At 38.7% G+C, this 17,235-nt stretch overlaps 1 protein-coding gene across 4 annotated transcripts in view; it reads left to right on the top strand.

Annotated features, from left to right (window-relative positions):
* Window positions 1-17,235, top strand: part of LOC121647682 (unconventional myosin-IXAa-like) — a 133,858-nt gene that overhangs the window by 49,451 nt on the left and 67,172 nt on the right. For all 4 annotated transcript variants that reach the window (XM_041997330.1, XM_041997327.1, XM_041997329.1 and 1 more), the window contains exons 3-4: window positions 10,999-11,093; window positions 15,668-15,730. In XM_041997330.1, the coding sequence (XP_041853264.1) occupies window positions 10,999-11,093; window positions 15,668-15,730 (158 nt within the window). The remainder of the gene's footprint in view (window positions 1-10,998; window positions 11,094-15,667; window positions 15,731-17,235) is intronic.

Genomic DNA, 17,235 nt, shown 5'->3' with positions numbered 1-17,235 from the left:
CTTGTTCAGACTTTTTTCACACAGCAGCATGTAGAAGTCCACCTCTCAAGGGATTAACACTTCAGCACAGTCAGTCGTGGGATTTTCCCACAGCATCTCGCACAGCGAGTTACACTTCGCGTCAGTCATGCTGCGCTGCATTACGGGCTCTCCGCCAGCTCCAAACACACTCCCAGATATAGTCAGGATTTGCCAAACACGGAGAAGCTGTGGTGTATTATTGCACTGGATGAAGGTGAAGGGGCCCCCATGTTTGCTGAAAGCTAATCTGTTCTTTTTAAATTATTTTCATTTTGAGAGCCTCTAGTAGAGGTTGAAATTTACACACACATACACATACTACCTGCAAACCACAACCTCTGGCACAGACAGATGACATGAAGCTTAAGACAGTAATGATGCATTGCCTGACTAATGTAGACAGTGGTTATACACACACATGCTGATCTAGAGCCGGTTGTTCAGAGCTGGAGTAATAAAAATTTCACCAGGGGCAATTAAATACAGACCTGTATCTGTCTGTGTGCCCCTGCAGGTTTGTGTCCTACTGTTTTTATGTACTTTACAGTTTGTGAACAAGAAAACCTCAGTAGAAATGCAAAAAAAAAAAAACTGGATGAAACACAATTTTTAGCTTAGATGAGTTGACATATCCATAGTCACTGGATGCAATATTGGTTGTTGCAGCAGATTTGTTGCATTAGATGCCTGTTTTCATTCCATGCAGCCCACTGTTGCAAGACTTTACCGGAAAGCTCACAACTAAACAGATAACAGGCTGAAATGTTCAGTCAGTCTGATTGTTTCCACCTGTCTTTGTAAGATAATATTCTCATCCGCTGTCCAAGAAAGAAAACAAACACCAAACTTTTTTTCTTTAAGAAGAAAAGACCTTTGCATTTAATTTAGGCAGAATTTTACTTAAGCAGCCTGCACAACATTTTAACTCTTTCCCCACCTGAAACCTTTCATCCTCCTGCTTCTTCCTCCTTTTCTCACCTCATTCCACCTCTCCCACTGCTCCTGCTTCTCTCCATTTTTCTTTAAGCCTGTCCTCCCCCACACCCCTCACTGTCTTTTTCCTTAATCTCCCCCTTGGTCCTCCCCTTCTCCTCGCTGACAGTGGTGGAGGGCCTGTTGACAGTCCTGTGCAGTGGAAGGAGGCTTTTATTGGGCCTGTGTGTTCAGCCCTTCCTGAGGCCAATGGGATCCAGATGTGGACCAGCACAGCAGTGACAGCAGCCATTTATGGAGAAATGGAGAATGTGTGTGTGTTAGTGAGTGTGTGAAAAAGATGCAAGTTTTCCTTCATACCAGTGAGCTCTTCTTAACACGTGTACACGTGAAGTTAGCAGAGAACTTTACAAAAAGTCGTGACCTGAAGACAGTGTCCTTTAGTTGGATTTTTATTATTAGATTGAACTGGGCATCCTAATGGCCTGTGGTCCAAAAACATATCATATTACCACAAACTTTGTTAAGGAGGGATCCTGTCATCCTAAATCCACTGATTTTTGTCTCTTTTGACCTAAGTAAAGACAAAACAAACATCCTAAGGCACATTTCAATCCACTCTCTTTGTTGTTGTAGGTAAGAATATGTTGATTCTGAGGATGCATCAATGTAGAATTGTAATTTATTTCAAAGCTTATTATGTTTGGAAGAAAAAGGGACTTTGAGTAAGTGTTTCCATGGCAACAGTTTGCTGACCTTGGAGAGCCAGTGTTGCTAGGAGATGTACTGTCAACTTAATGACGTCCACATGTCTTGATATGAGACCCCGTGCCCCCAGTGTCAGCGTTCCCACATATACCCAAAATTATGGGGTCACATTCAGACTTTAAGGAAATCAAAAGAAAAATATTAATTTTCTTTTCGATTGTAGTCCTTGTTAGAAGATGAAAGCTATGTTTGCATTAATGCTTCATATTCCAGATTAATCAGAATCTGTCGGAACATGTTTTAAAATAAATTCTTTTATTGAGCATTTATTAAAAAAAAAAAAAAAAAAGCAACAAGTTCATCAAGGCAGGTTCTCTTTTACATGATGCAATGACGACTCCTGCATATTCCAATATTGTGTGTGTGTGTGTGTCTGTGTGTGCTGCATAATTTAGTACATAAGGGATATAAAAAGCATGCACTATACTGAAGTTTTTATCTTTATTTAGTTTAATCAAACAGGTGGTTAAATAGAGCTGTATAAATAGATGTTCAACGCTGCTCTTATTAGTAGTATGTTGAAATCCTGTTCAGGAATAAGATATTGTGGTGTTGTTCTGTTTTCATTTTTCTATCTCTTGCTACAGCTTTTTCTTATTGATCTAGTGCATTTGGCAGTATGGGTTTGTCCAACACTTAATTTGGCAAAATGATGTGTTAATATAATACACTGGCCAAATATTTGTTAAAAAAAAAACAAAACAAAAATACAAACTGAGCCGGTAAACGTGTCGTTTAACTAAAAATGCAGCCTTGAAGAGACACGTAACATGATAGTGGAGTGATGATCCAGAAGTAGACAGGCAGGTAAATTAACTCAGATTAAACTCTTTGAATTCATTTAATGCATGGAAACATGAGGTTATAATCATTGTGAGTTATTTTGAAACGGTGCGTTTTTCAGTGACTCTGCTGAATGTTCTGCAAGGATGTGAGATAAATAGCAAGTTAACTTTCAAACAGGAAATAAGGTAATGGTCTAATAAGAGCTGGAGGGACTCAGGAAGTGCTTGAAAGTGTGTGTGTATGTGTGTGTGTGTGTGTGTGTATACCTGGTTGTCCTATTTGATGGGGGAAAAAAACAGACTGAATACCAACAATATAGGGTACATCATATGACTGTGGGGACAGCAATTTTCTCCATTTTGTCAATTTTATTTAGAGGTGAGACTTGGTTGAACGATTAATATTTTTTAAACTGGAATTGTAATTTAGTACATTAAAATGAGCAAATTGCAAAGAGCTAATTAATTTACAAGTTACACTGATCCAGGTTTCAAACCTGCAGCATCCACAGTTTTACAAATCCACTCACTTTAGAAATAGTTCCTGTCATCTTTCTTGTTTGACGGTAGGTTTCTCTTTGAGACTTAAAAAACGCGTCCAGCCATGATTCTACTCTATCTGAGCCCCATATATGTTTACAAAGTGTTTGCGTTGCATTTCAGTATAAACCTGTTCTACAGGAAACTTTGGTGTTTTGGCCACATGTTGCATCTTATAAAGTGAAGCCATTCATATCTCATTTTTGTGTCCTTGTTAAAATATAGAGCAGTTAATATTTTGAAGTCGTGATAATCCTCCATCTCATATAGAAAATAAATTGCTGCATGAACACTGAAAAGAAGCTGGAATTTAAAGATTAAATTGCAAACCAAATTGCAATATTGGTCAGAAAAAGTGCAATTAGATTTTTTTAGTTTATTTTCGGGTCAGGATTATTTTGAGGTCATGGATAGGGTTAAAGTTAGAACAGCACTGTTAGCTTATTGTAACAGCATTTATTCACATTTTACTTACAAGGAGGATCCCTCTCGTGAACTGTCAGCATTATATAACTGTACTCTAATCTACATCTTACTTCCCTTTCTCTTCCATTGCATCCTTATTTCTTAAGAAGGAGGACTCATCCCCTGTGTTCTAAGTAAATGACAGAGAAAGGGCTGTAAAGGAGAATGACTTAATGAAGTCTGGACATAAAGAGAGGACTGAAAGATTAAAGTGGTTCATAAAGATTGGATGTGAAGACTTTCGGAGCTTTTTTGACATAATTGAGATCTAAAAAAAGTATTTTGGAATACAGTGTCTGACCTGGAGTGACATCAAATCATGCATAGATTACAAGTGAAAGCTCAGCAGAGCCTACAAGCTGCATGCTAATAAAATATATCGAAGTTAACAGCTGTGACTGTCAGTCATGTTATTGTAAGGCAAACCATCTGTCATCACTCTCAAAGCTGTGAATATTCACTAATAAGCTCATGCTAAACCTTTGAAACCCCAAACATTACAGTCAAGATAAACCTCATAATGACACTTTAATTTAGCCCACTGATAGCCAAGTTTGACTCCCAGCTGTTTATGACTAACACCAGACAGTCCAAGGCGTGTGCACATCCAGATAAAGCAATGGTGTACAGATTGGGACATTAGTACACACACTGTCGCACAATGCTGGCATTTGTCACACTTTGTAGATGTTCCAGTTTTCTGCTATAAAGGGCAGAGCTATTCACAACCACCTGCTGCCCTCTGTGTGATTCCAAGCCTGATTACCCATCTTGAGGAGGGCCCAGCTTGAGGCAACCCCCATTCGCAGATGCTTGCTGTCCCCCAGTGTTCCCTGAAGTTGAGCTGCACCTGCTAGCAGAGGAATGCAGTGTGATGTAATCTCCCTGCGTGCCCTGTGGAAGAAGTAAAGTCTTTAAAAAAAATGGAAAAAATTAATCCACACAGCATGAAATCATTTTGAGGTATTTCTGCTGCTCAAAGGGCTTTATTTTTTATTTGTTTTAATGCACTTGTCTGCTCCCTGCTGTAATGATTTATGTAAAGCACTTTGAATTGTCTTGTACATGAAATGTGCTATACAAATAAATTTGCCTTTGCTTTTTGCTCCAGATACTGCTCAACAGCTGGAGATTCAGAATATATATATATATATATATATATATATATATATATATATATATATATATATATATATATATATATATATATATATATATATATTCTGAATATATATGAAATGAGTCCAAAATTGTGTTGTGAATGTGAACAGCTCTTTAGCCCCTCTTTTTTTTTTTTTTTTTTTTTAAAAAGCTTTTAGTTTATACGTTATATTTTTTCAAAGAAATGAACCAGCTTCCAAATAAAGAAGAAATAAATCCATGCTTATTCACAGAGGATACAAATGGCTAGAATAATGTTCCTTATCAGACAACCTTCTTAGAGGTTTGAAAATGTTGTACTCACCAGCATTAGAGTAAGTATGTCTAAATACAGGGAAGGATTAATTAAATAAAGAAATAAATAAAATGCTTGAAATGTTTAGCTTCTTTCACCATCTTGTTAATCAGTGTCTAGAGCCTCTTGTATATACCAGCTAACCATAACAGTACAAGAACTGAATATAGGAATCAATTTATTATCCTTCACAACCCTGACTGTGCCCTTCTCTGTTTTTATACCATTGGACTAGAAGTATGCAAGCAGGGTAGACGAACAAAGTTAGTGGAATCTAGAGGTGGTTAAATGGATTAAAATGGGCAAATGTAAAGTAAACTACAAGCATGCTACTTTTAGGCGACATTGGCTTTATAATGTTGTTAGACTTTGCAAAAAAATTCTTCAAATGTTGTTTGGAGTGCAATTTTCTCCTGAAATTGAGAAAGGACAAATATTCCCTCTCTATCTCACTGCTTCTCATTTGTTGTGATTAAAAATCTTTTAGAGTTTTTGTGCTATTCCCTAATTGCATGACAGATGAATCAAGGAGGGTTTTTCTGCTGGGATTTTGTTCCTTTAAGCTATCCCAGTAATTAATCTGTCAACAGCACAGTTTAGTGTGTGTTGCTTCTGCAAATCAGCAGCGTTACGTTGCTGTCAACTCCAGTCGTGTTATCTTCTTAAATGAGGCGGAATATGAGGTTAGTGTCTCCCGCTGAGGCTGATCTTAAATGTACAGTTCATGTATATGTCAATTAAGACACTTACTGTATCTACAACTTGATCTGTGTATCATGTCTCATGGATGTACTGCATATAGCTGGACAAAGCTGTCTGGATTCCCACAGTCTAAATGTTAAAGCCTATTTGTGTATGTTAGCTTTAAAGTTTGCCAAATAGAAGTAACACTGTCTGCACTGTGTTGAGGAAATGTTATCTGCTCTTCAATACGGATATTCAGTCAAATAAAAGTGAAAAAAAAAGCCTGAAAAAAATGTAATGTCCTAATGGTTTTGTGCAGTACATCTGTGCTGCATTCCATGAAACAAACAAAATAATGGAAGCTAGCCCAGCAGTGGTTTTGGCAAATTTCCACCTGTATTTCATAAAGTAGGTCACCTAATAATTTAAGTGTGTATGGGGAGATGCTGCAGCTGTGCTGTGGGAAACAAAACCCCCAAAAATATGACTTTAAAACAGGGAGAATACACCAGGTGATAAACATTAATGTTTGAGCCCATTTTAGCCATTGCTGAAATAGAAGAAGGTCTGGACATGCTAATGAACACAGAAGTAGTTCTCATCATGTCCTCTGCTCAGTAGTTAGCACGTTACATCATGCACCACTGCTTACCTCCTATAAGGCTGTGAACCTAAGTTTCACCCTTACTGTAGAGGAAGCAACTGGCTAACGTAACGTGACAGCGTGGAAGAGCCCCAGGGGCCATCACGGTGCATAAACATACATTAACATAGTGTTAGTATAAATTTTAAACTAAAATATACAGACACATGGACACTGTCACAGTAGGATTAAACCTTCAGGTCATTCATTTGCTTCAACATAAAGTCTTAGAAATGACCAGCTAAGCATAGAGTCTTTAATTTGTAAAAAGTAATGCGGTAAGGTATTTGGCAGATTATTTCAGAAAATCCAGTCTTTAAAGGCTTAGTCTTATGAGAAAAAGCACATATATCCTTTTGGGTTTCTCCAAGCAGGACATTAACTATGAAACCTTTTTGCACAATATCTGTCAAGTGTTTCTTTTACAGGATTGTTCTCATGTTTTATGTACAGAGAACAGAGTACTTTATTACATGCAAATACAAACCATTTTGTCACAGTAACAATGAGCAAATTAATATTATATATAATAATTAAAGCTGTCAAAAATAACGCATTAATGGTGGTAACTAATTTATATAATTAACGCATGCGCAGCATGAAAAGCCCAATACAGCCGTCATTTCTCTGCTGTGACGGCGGGACATGGAGATGTCTAGAGAGATGAGCTAGCTGTGGGGTATTAGGGTGTTTCAACACCCATTCTTTTCCTGGTAAGATGGTTCAACACTCGCACTTTTCCTGCATTTAAATAATAAAAAAAAAATTTTTAAAAAGATTTTCGACATGATCACAAATGTGTCTGCTCTAGCTGGCTCGCTGGTCATCCGTGTGCAGCACATCTGCTTCCTCTCTCCTGTTGTTTCATTCTGATCAGCTTCTCTATTACCATCTCTCTTGTTGTGTTTATCGTTTAGCCTAAAAGGAGGAAAGTAGCGGTTCATGGTTCACACTGGCACAAATTTATCCCAAATTATTATTTTTGGTAGGACCCTTCTTTAAAAAAGTAGTTGACAGGTAGAAAGGATTTATACTTCAGCTATACAGGGGCAGTTATAGAAAAGCACTATCCAGGAAAAGAGGGGCACAAATGAGACCTATTTTAAGGTCTGGATTTATGTAATATTGCACTGATTATTACAACCAAAATGATCATCTAATGTAAAAAAATAAATAAAGAAAAACAGCCAATGATCTATTTTTAGTAACAATTGTTTACTTTGGATGATGCTGCTGTAGGACTTTTATCATTGCTTTATCATAAAAGGGAAAACCTGTTTTTATCCAGATCATCAGTTTTATCAGTTTCTTCATCAGTGTTGGCTGTTTAACTTCAGTCGTCACATTTGCTGGTTTTGTCACAGATATTATTACCATGGAGATGGTTGGTGAGATTATGTATGAATTCTGCATTATGGTCTGGAACATAGTAGAGATGATGGAGAACAACATATAGAAGTACATTACATGCTGCATTTACTGACCCTTGGACATCTGACGTTTACCCAAGAGAAGTTCAGTTAACATTAAATATTTCTAAAAAAATTGGCTACACACAAAACAGTAAAAATGGGCATATTTCAGGCACAGTTGGTGATTAATTGCATGATAGATTTAATACGTAAGCTGTGATTAATCTAATTAAAATTTTTAATAATTTCACAGACCTAATAATAATATGCAACATCAATAGAAAACCTGAAAAAGGTATATTGCATCAAACTAAGTTTCTTTAGTGTCAAAGCTGAGTTCATATTGCTGTATTATAAACACAGTACTATTTTTTCATTCATCTGTCATCACAATTGTCATTAATAGTGGTACATCTTGACATCATGCTGAAAACTTTGCAAGGACTTTATGGATTTGTCCTCTGGTATTTTTTTAAAAATAAATATTTAACTTTAGAATTAATCTGCTTTTTAAGTTTTACTAATGTGTCAAACAAAAAGAAACAGATTTTTAATCAAGTAAACAGTATGCAACATAACCAGTGCATCATCTCAACATCCAGTATTTACCAGTATAACTAATCTCTATTCAGTCAGTTAACCCACTGATTTTCATTTTGCAGTTTTCTGACATAATGCTTCCAAAGACCATCTCAGATTTATTTTGAAAATTTAAATAGCAGCCCCATGGCTAAGGTTTGGTTAGAGCTAGGTTTATGCTAGCACATAATGTGGTTAGGGAAACTTTGTGGTGTGGGTTAAAACGGTCTACTGCGTTAAGGTAAGTGCATCATTGTTTTCGCAGGTATATTAATAAGTACATGGTCAGGGAGGTGGCGTGGTTTAAAAACAACTTTAAGTGCTACTTTGACAAGTTTGAGTTGAGTTTGTTGCTCCAATACATCATCAGCTCTTTGTCTGTTTCTGCTTATGATAAATAAAACTGCTGAAAGGCTTTGTCCCTGACTGTAAGATTGTTGTATGTTGCTTTGTGACCTCTGTCTTAATTGGTAAAGTGATGACAGGAAATGAGAGGAAAGTTAAATGAGAATAAAATACAAAAAAAGTATTGCTTTATTATAAAATGAGCAAACATAATGAAACGGTATAAATAACCTCTCGACTGCATCTTTCTCTCTGTCTAGCTTGTGTGGTCTCAAAACTTGCACATTTAAAGGCTAATTTTCAAGTGATGATGCTTTAAGGAGCCCTTAAAATTAAATAATCGAACACTGACTAATCAAAGGAGAGGAGATGTCAACCATTTCCTCTAAAGTCTTGAAAGTGTGGAGGTGGAATACTGTCTTGATCCTTTTCTGCTTCCAGTTACTGTTGAGAGTCCGTGCACATGTGCAGGTTTAGAAACTAACTAAACACAACACTCTTCCACAGCTCTGCTCCATTCACATGTTCATATGTTTCGCACACACTTACACACATATGCACCTCCATACACAGTGTGTGTTTTCCTGTGCTGTGGTCACAGCAGGCAATGGCCATGAAGCAGAGTCCACCACTAAATCATCCAGACACTACCGCCCTCCTCATTAATCTCTTTCAGACAGAATGAATGCAGACAAACTCCACGCAGCAGGCCGCCTGCGTTCATGCACACATAACACACATGCGGACAGAAAAAGAAACATATTTAGTGTCCATCTTCTAATATGCATTGTCTGAACTCACTGTGTTTTCCATCAGTACTGGCTTGATCATTTAATGCTTAAGTTCAGTTATTTCAGGAAGTGGATTTCCCCCTAAAAGTCCAAACTGGAAATATTTTGCCACAGAACAGCTCTTATATCCTGAAATTATGGAGGTTGAAAGCTATGTCATTATCATGTGAATTGCAGTTTCGATTTACATTTTGGATTGTGGCGGTCCAATCTTGTGTTTCTGTGTCTCACTTTAATAACATGAGCAAGACAGACACATAATATGCCCTAAGGGTTTTTATGGAGGGAATTAATGACCAATTTTGCAGGAGAAGAAAAAAAGGGATGAGTAAGTTTAGGATGTGACTAAGAAAAAGAGGAGAGAATCATCGACCTCAAAACCTGTTTTGTGTCTTCTTTCTCCTTCTGGCTGTTTTGTCCTTGTTGTCTTGTTGAATGTGTGTCAGGCTGGTGGTGTGTGTTTGTGGCAGGGGTGTTTTTGAATGAATCATCCCAGAGATCAAAGCCTGATTCAGATGCAGGATTTTTTCAACTTTTATTAACCGTGTTTTTCCAGATTTGTAAAATTGACCCAGCAGCCACGATCAATTATCCAGCGCCCACCTCTCTCTGAGCCTCTCCCTTTCTCCCCCAGCTGTCTTTCCACTGGTTCTTACAGTATATACTCATTCATCATAACTCCACAGAACTGATTACATCTGCTTAAAGTATGTCTCATACCAGTTTTTTTTTCTTTCAACTTCTTCCCATCTCCTCAGATATTATTCTTAATGTCTCCTGTGTCTGGCCTCATTTCCATCTTGGGTTATTTTTCCCTTTATGTTTTTTTCTCTTGATATTTTCCATTTCTGTTTTTATCTAAGTCCTTTGCTTTTGTTCTCTTCTCATCTTTTGTGATGTCTTCTCTTCTTTGCTTCCCTCTTTTTTATTTAGCACTATTTTAATCTCCTCAACATATTTCCCCTCACCTCTGTTTCTCCCATATGTGCTGTTTTCTCTCCTGGTTGCTGCCCTTTTTCTCTACCTAACTAGCTGAGCCCAGTGGGGCCCATCAGACTCCTAATACAAACCTGAATGAGTCCTCCAGGGGCCTCTAATGATGGGCTCCCTCTGTTCGCAGAAATGCCCACAGACTCCTACAAGTAATGACTGTGTCTGTTTTCAGCTCTGCACTGTTTGCCTTCACAGGAATTTGGCAGTTTAGTTCATGGTTGACGTGTCTGAGTGTGAGTTTAACCATGCGTTTGTGTATTTGTGTGCGAGTTTCTTAGGACCTCCTCCCCGTGCCTCCTGACCTCTGTTACAGTGCTGTGATTTGTAGCCTTTCCATCCACTCCTAACACATTTTTTCACTTTGGTTCAGAGTTCAGGTCCCACCATGAGCCTTGCAAGTAGATGTTCAGTATTAGTGAGAAGCTGCAGTCTGACACATTTATCTAAACAGAAAAGAAGTGGAATATTATTATTTGCTGGTCAGCTATAATGAACTTTGCATTTTTTTTAATTGAGAGGTGAATGAAGGAACATATTCTTGTACCTGGAAATCATTATGAAATGCTTTTCTTTCTCTCCTTAGGCTTTTGGGAACGCTAAGACGGCACACAACAACAACTCCAGCCGTTTTGGGAAGTTCATCCAGGTCAATTATCAGGAGAGTGGCACTGTCAGGGGGTGAGAAGCACAGTCACAGAAACACCCTGAAAACCCATTTAAAAAACATTTTTACAAACAAATACAGTCCCACAATCACATTCCTTTCACAACCCCCTTGTAAGCAAAACAGATAAGACATAATAAATAAGCTGATAATAGATTAAGGAGGTGGAACAGTTAATGATCAAATTGATTTTAAATACTTTTATTAGTTTTTAAAGCTCTTAAAGGTTTTAACCCTACGTATTCATCAGACTTGCTTTTACCTTATGAACCACCCAGGGCTATCAGGTCATCGGGGCTGGTTTATCCCAAGGGTGGGGACCAAGACATATGGTCCATATGTCTTGGTTATGTTGATTAAGAGGCAAATGAAGACTTATCTTTTTAGTAAAGCTTTTGATTTATTTTTTTTGGATTATAATTGTTTTTAATCCTATTTTATATAGTTTATTGTATTTATTATATTTAATGTGTGATCATGTGTATGTTGTGTATATGTGTGATCTGTGGGTTTGTGATCTGGAGAATTTGATGGTTAAAAATGTTTCCTGTTTTTCAGTGCATGTAGACATGTAGAAATTATCAAGATGACTAGCTGAAGTTCAAAGTGAGCATTAGAATGAGAAGAAAGAGGATTTAAGTGACTTTGAATGTGGCATGGTGGTTGGTGCCAGACAGGCTGGTCTAAGTAATTCAGAAACTGATGATCTACTGGGATTTTCACACATGACCGTCTCTAGGGTTTACAGAGAATGGTCCAAAAACGAGAAGATATTCAGAGAGCAGCAGTTGTCTGGACCAAAATGTCTTGTCAGTGTCAGAGGAGAATGGACCATCTGGTTGGAGATGATAAAAAGGAAACAGTAATTCAAAAAACCACTGGCTAAAACCATGATGCATATGGGCAACAGCAGAAGTTGACACTGGGTGTCACTCTTGTTAGCTAAGAATAGAAAACTGAGGCTACAATAAAACTGGACAATAGAGGATTAGAAGAATGTTGTTTGGTCTGTTAGCCTCCATTTCAGCTGCAACATCCATATGTATGGTAGTGTCAGAATTTGGTGGAAACAACATGAAAACATGGATCTATCCTGGCTTTTATCAACAGTTCAGGCTGGTAGTGGTGGTGTAATAGATTGGGGGCATCATTTCTTGGCACATTTGCCTCCCCCCTCAGTATTAACTGAGCATTATTTAGTCTTCGCAGCCTACCTGGGTATGGTTGCTGACCATGTCCATCCCTTTAAAACCAGTGTACCATCTTCTAATAGCTACTTCCAGCAGGTTTTGGCACTATGTTACAAAGTTCAAATCATCTCCAACTGGTTTCTTGAACATGGCAATGAGTTCACTGGCCTCCAAAGTCACCAGATCTCAATCCAATAGAACTTTGGGTTATTTGCGTAACACCGGTTCTCTGAGTAGCATGAGTGAGTACTCACTATGGGAACGCTGTGGGTGAGACTTCATCAGAAGCTCCTATTTCACTCTTCCAGCCAGGATTGGCTGGCGCATATCTGTCAGTGCCAGGGAAGGCGGAGACTCTTCCCCTATATAAGGGGCTGGCACTTGGTAGGTCATTCAAAAACGCGTACCTCTTCCTTGCTACGAATGGGCTAGGAGAGTGGCCTGGAGAAACACTCACTCATGCTACTGAGGGAACTGGAAAGAGAACCTTAAGTTCTCTTTCATAGCATTCGTTTCGTGTCTCACTATGGTTTTAGCCCATGACACAAAAAGTTGGTCACTTTCCTAATTGTTCTATCAATATAAACCGCTCACACCGGACAAAGCGTATATAACCGCCACGGCTCCTCAGACAGCAAGGGCGTGGGACTGAAGGACATGAAATCAGGTGGGGAACATGACCCCAACACTTGAGGCAAGAAAGCAGGGTTGGGGAGCAAGCTCACCCTTTCATCCCCTGCAGAGAACTTTGTGCATGCTAGATGTACTGAGAGAGCACAGATCTCACCCATACGCTTCAAATTTATCACCTTCAGATCCACCTGTTCCAGTGGCTCAACAACGAAAGCACCAAGAAAACACCAAGGGAAGGGCTTCGAGACAGGCAGCCTGCAGCAAGCTACCCTCATGAACCAGCTCACCAGCGGGTGCTTTCCCATAGTGTTCCCTTAAAAATGTGGCAAGCTGAGATTGCTGCCAAATACACCTTTCATGATAGAGAAAGCTTTCCCTTGGACTACCAGATCCTAGAGGAAAACTAAAATCACAGCCATGGAGCACTGAAATGGCACTTCCTGCCAATTAGAGCGTGCTCTGTCCTGCAGGACCATCAGCCCCATAGCTCTGCCCAGTGCCTGGATCGCTACCTTGTGGAGATGAAGGCAGTGATCCGTGATAAAACACACTTCCTTCCACAGTGCACTATCAGGAGCATAGGTCATCTCCTCCTCCAGCTACCCTAATACCCTATAGGAAGGGAAGAGGCATTGAGTGCGCAAACCATCAGTGCATCTGCCTTGTAGGATTTCTCCGTCAGGTTGGATTGAAAATGGTCCGCGCTGGAGGGTAGGGCAACCCCTCCACCATCACGGAAGTCTTCGGTTGAAGGTGCAGCCAGACTAGAGGGTCTTGAGCGGATAGTCATCTTCATCTTCGTCAGAGATAAGAAGCTCTGAACTTGTGGCCGAACCTTTGTCCTCTTCCACCATAGGGAAATCCAGAGGACCAGCCGCGAGGCCATGGTTGACTGAAACCAGTGGCAACGGGTCAACAGGATCGACAATTTCGCCCCAGCTTATTCCAGATTCTGCATCTGGGGCTAGCGTTACCACGTTACTAACAGCTGCAAAAACCATCACTGGGTTGCCAACAGACATGTTTGCTTGACCAGGCAACAAAAAAACTTGAGAGATAACCGGCTACAATAGAAGCACACCTCAGACGACTCAAGAGCCACTTGGGGGTGTTTCAGACCAAGACACATTACACACAGTAGATGAGTATCCCAGGTAGAAATGTTATTTTCACAGGGGCAGGCTTGCACCTGTGGCTTTTCCTCTGCTTCAGTAAGTACTTAGCTTAGCTGTGGAGCTAGGGTGCGGTCTGTGACAACTACAACTAACCTGGTGTGGCTAGGTGAAAGGAGCGTTGCTGCTTCTTCTTAGGTAGCTTGCAAAGCAGGAGTATTGCTACTCGGATTCCACTAGCGGTCACTTGGACGGCCGGTATTAGCTCTGGCTATGTGTTGCTGCATGTGCCACTTATGGTATTGCTACCAAGATTAATGCTAGTTGTGGCATTGCTACAGTGAGTATTGCTACTCGAATCAGCTAATAGCAAAGCAAATTGTTACCCTTAGCAGTTAGCCACTTTTGCAACAGGCTAGTGAGAGGAATTTTTCTCTCTGAAAAACTGTGCAAGCCCGGAACAAGGCGCCCAGCAACCAAGTTTGTGCTTGTGCTTGTGAACACTTAAGCTAAGCTCGAGGGAGACAGTTAAGTCGAGAGAGATTTTTTGGAACTTCTGCTCGTAGCAAGAAGAGGTTTTTGAATGACTTGCCTGCCAAGTGTCAGCCCCTTATATAGGGGAAGCGTCTCTGCCCTCCCTGGCACTGCTAGACACGCTCCAGCCAGTCCTGGTTAAAAGAGTGCAAAAAGAGTTTCTTATAAGGTCATATAAGGCCTATAGTGAGACACGAAACAAATGCTATTAAAGAGAACACCTTTAGGATCGGGTCGAATGGGAGATTCTCATCGTGGATGTGTAGCCGACAAATCTGCAACAACTGTGCTATCATGTCAATATGGTGCAAAATCTCAGAGGAATGTTTTCAACACCTTGTTGAATCTATGCCACCAAGAATTAAGGCTGTTCCAACTCAGTACTAGCAAGGTGTACATACATAAAGTGTCTAGTGAGTTTTGTGGCATGAATTCATTAGGTTTGTATAGTCTTTAGTCTCTGAAAGCAGAAGTAGGTCCAACCCAGTAATAGATAGTGGTGTACATACAAAAATTGGTCAGAAAATATACTTTAGAGAAGAAATACAAAAATGTCCACATACTTTATAATTGTCTTCTCTGCATCTCCTGAATGAGTCATTTGATGGTTATGCAAACTTTTTTTGCAAAAACAGTCTTGGTTACACGTAGTTTAAGTTTAAATAAAACAAGTTATATGATTTAAAAAACATAAAAAAGGTTTTAATTACCTGTGAGACAGTCTTATGCTAATATGGTCTCTTAATTTTCTTCTTTGTATCCTCTTTGAATGATGTTGATTCATACAGAAGATATGAATTAGATCAGCCACACTCCTTTAACTCCTCTTGTCCTTGAAGAATTTCTCAAATACAAAATCTTGTGTTTTTAGTTTATTAGTTCTTTTTTTCATGCAGCAGCAGATCATCTAAATCCATTTGTGGGGCCTGGGTACAACTGGCACATGCTCTCTGTTTATTGAATGTTTTCGCTCAGCCGTGTGGATACTTACATCGTTATCGTTCTAATTACAGTAATTATTCTTGGTGTAGATGGCTCTTTCATATCAGATGATTTCTAGTCAGACCATGAGCACTTACTTCTTCAGATTCTTTTGACCTCATGTTTGTTTATTTCCAGAGCGTATGTAGAAAAGTATCTGCTGGAGAAATCACGTCTGGTGTACCAGGAGCACAATGAGAGGTGAGTGAAGAGAATAGCACAAAATACTGCTCCTCATTTCCCTTTTCTTCATTTATTATTTATATGTTCTGGATTAAACTTTGATCAGATTTGACAGAGTGCTGATCAGTTCATCATTAGCACATTTAATGACTTAGATGAGTTACCAGACAATGATCTGGTCATTATCATATAGCTAATACATTTCAGAATCCTTAAAGAAATTACATTTTCTCTGGGAAAAAATCTAAATAAATAAAACAATGAGCTTTGAATAACTTCAAATGATATGGTGCCACCATAAATGATCTAAAAAGTCTGAAGCACTGAGGTAAATATTCCCATTTGTCTGCAATATGAGATATTAAATCCATATCTTCGCACTTTAATGATAACTTCATTAAAAGCTTGATATTGAAGTAGTTTCCATTTCTTTTGCAAACTTTAAATATCTGAAATAACCTCCATCCTTTTCTTAATGATCAGATTTCTGAGTTTTCCCATTCTTTTGTCTAAAGTCATCAGGGGAAGTAGGGGAAACGTGGTTATGGAAAAATATATTGGTATATTGATGGTTACTTATTTCAGAAAAAATTATTTTCCTCTTTAGTGGGAATGCTCAAAACCCACCACTGGTCATTTAATCCATCTAACCCTGATTAGCCTGGGTTTTTTATTTCACCCTGGTGACAGGCCCTGGTGGCCGTATTGATAGGGGTAGAAACTAAAGACAGGACCTCCCAGATTGCTGTGACCAGAAGCACAGAGGTGAGGGAGAAGGTCAGCTGATGACTGCAAACTATCTCAAATCTTAAATCAATGTTGCCTCTGTTGGACACTTGTATAGAAAGCTGCTGCTCAAAAGACGGCCCTGAGTAGAGTGAATTTAACCCATCTAAAAAGCTCAAACCTCATAAGAAACATAGCAGTTTGAGCAAAAGTTATCTAATGAATTTATACACTACTTCTTTTTCAACTCAAATAGATATTTACAACATATTTTTAATGAAAAAACATCTTTAAAATTGGTAGTGTGTGTATAAAACATCTTTGACCGGAGCTTCTCACTGCCTGCAAACACTGATAATCTTGTTGAAAAAATATTGTGCAAAAGCAAACTGCTACCTCGTGTACACATATAAGTTAACTGTGGAAAATTTTCACACTACAGTGTTCACTTAAATGGCTTTAAGCTTAAGTATGAGTTGTGTTTGAAGGCAAAATTCCTTCATGTTCTATTGTGTTTTGAGTAGCTAAGCTAAGCTAGCTAAGGTATTTCCTCCAAAACTGAGATTGCTTCAATCCCTGCTAACTGCATCAGGCACTGATTAGTAATAAGTATTTCAAACAACCCCAATAAATAATAAAATCTGTCATTTCAATACATTTGAAAAGTACTGTACATTATCTTATGTCTGTTATCTAGCAGTCAGCCCTAACAGCAGGTATACCAATCTTACTTGGATTACTAGATAGACTCAGTGCTTTCTGTAATTGGATGAAAAATATGAGTGGATATCAGTATC

The sequence above is a fragment of the Melanotaenia boesemani genome, chromosome 10 (genome assembly GCF_017639745.1).
Source record: "Melanotaenia boesemani isolate fMelBoe1 chromosome 10, fMelBoe1.pri, whole genome shotgun sequence".
In the NCBI taxonomy this organism is placed as follows: Eukaryota; Metazoa; Chordata; class Actinopteri; order Atheriniformes; family Melanotaeniidae; genus Melanotaenia; species Melanotaenia boesemani.
The sequence above is the reverse complement of the archived record's forward strand: the minus strand, read 5'-3'. Positions and strand labels throughout refer to the sequence as shown.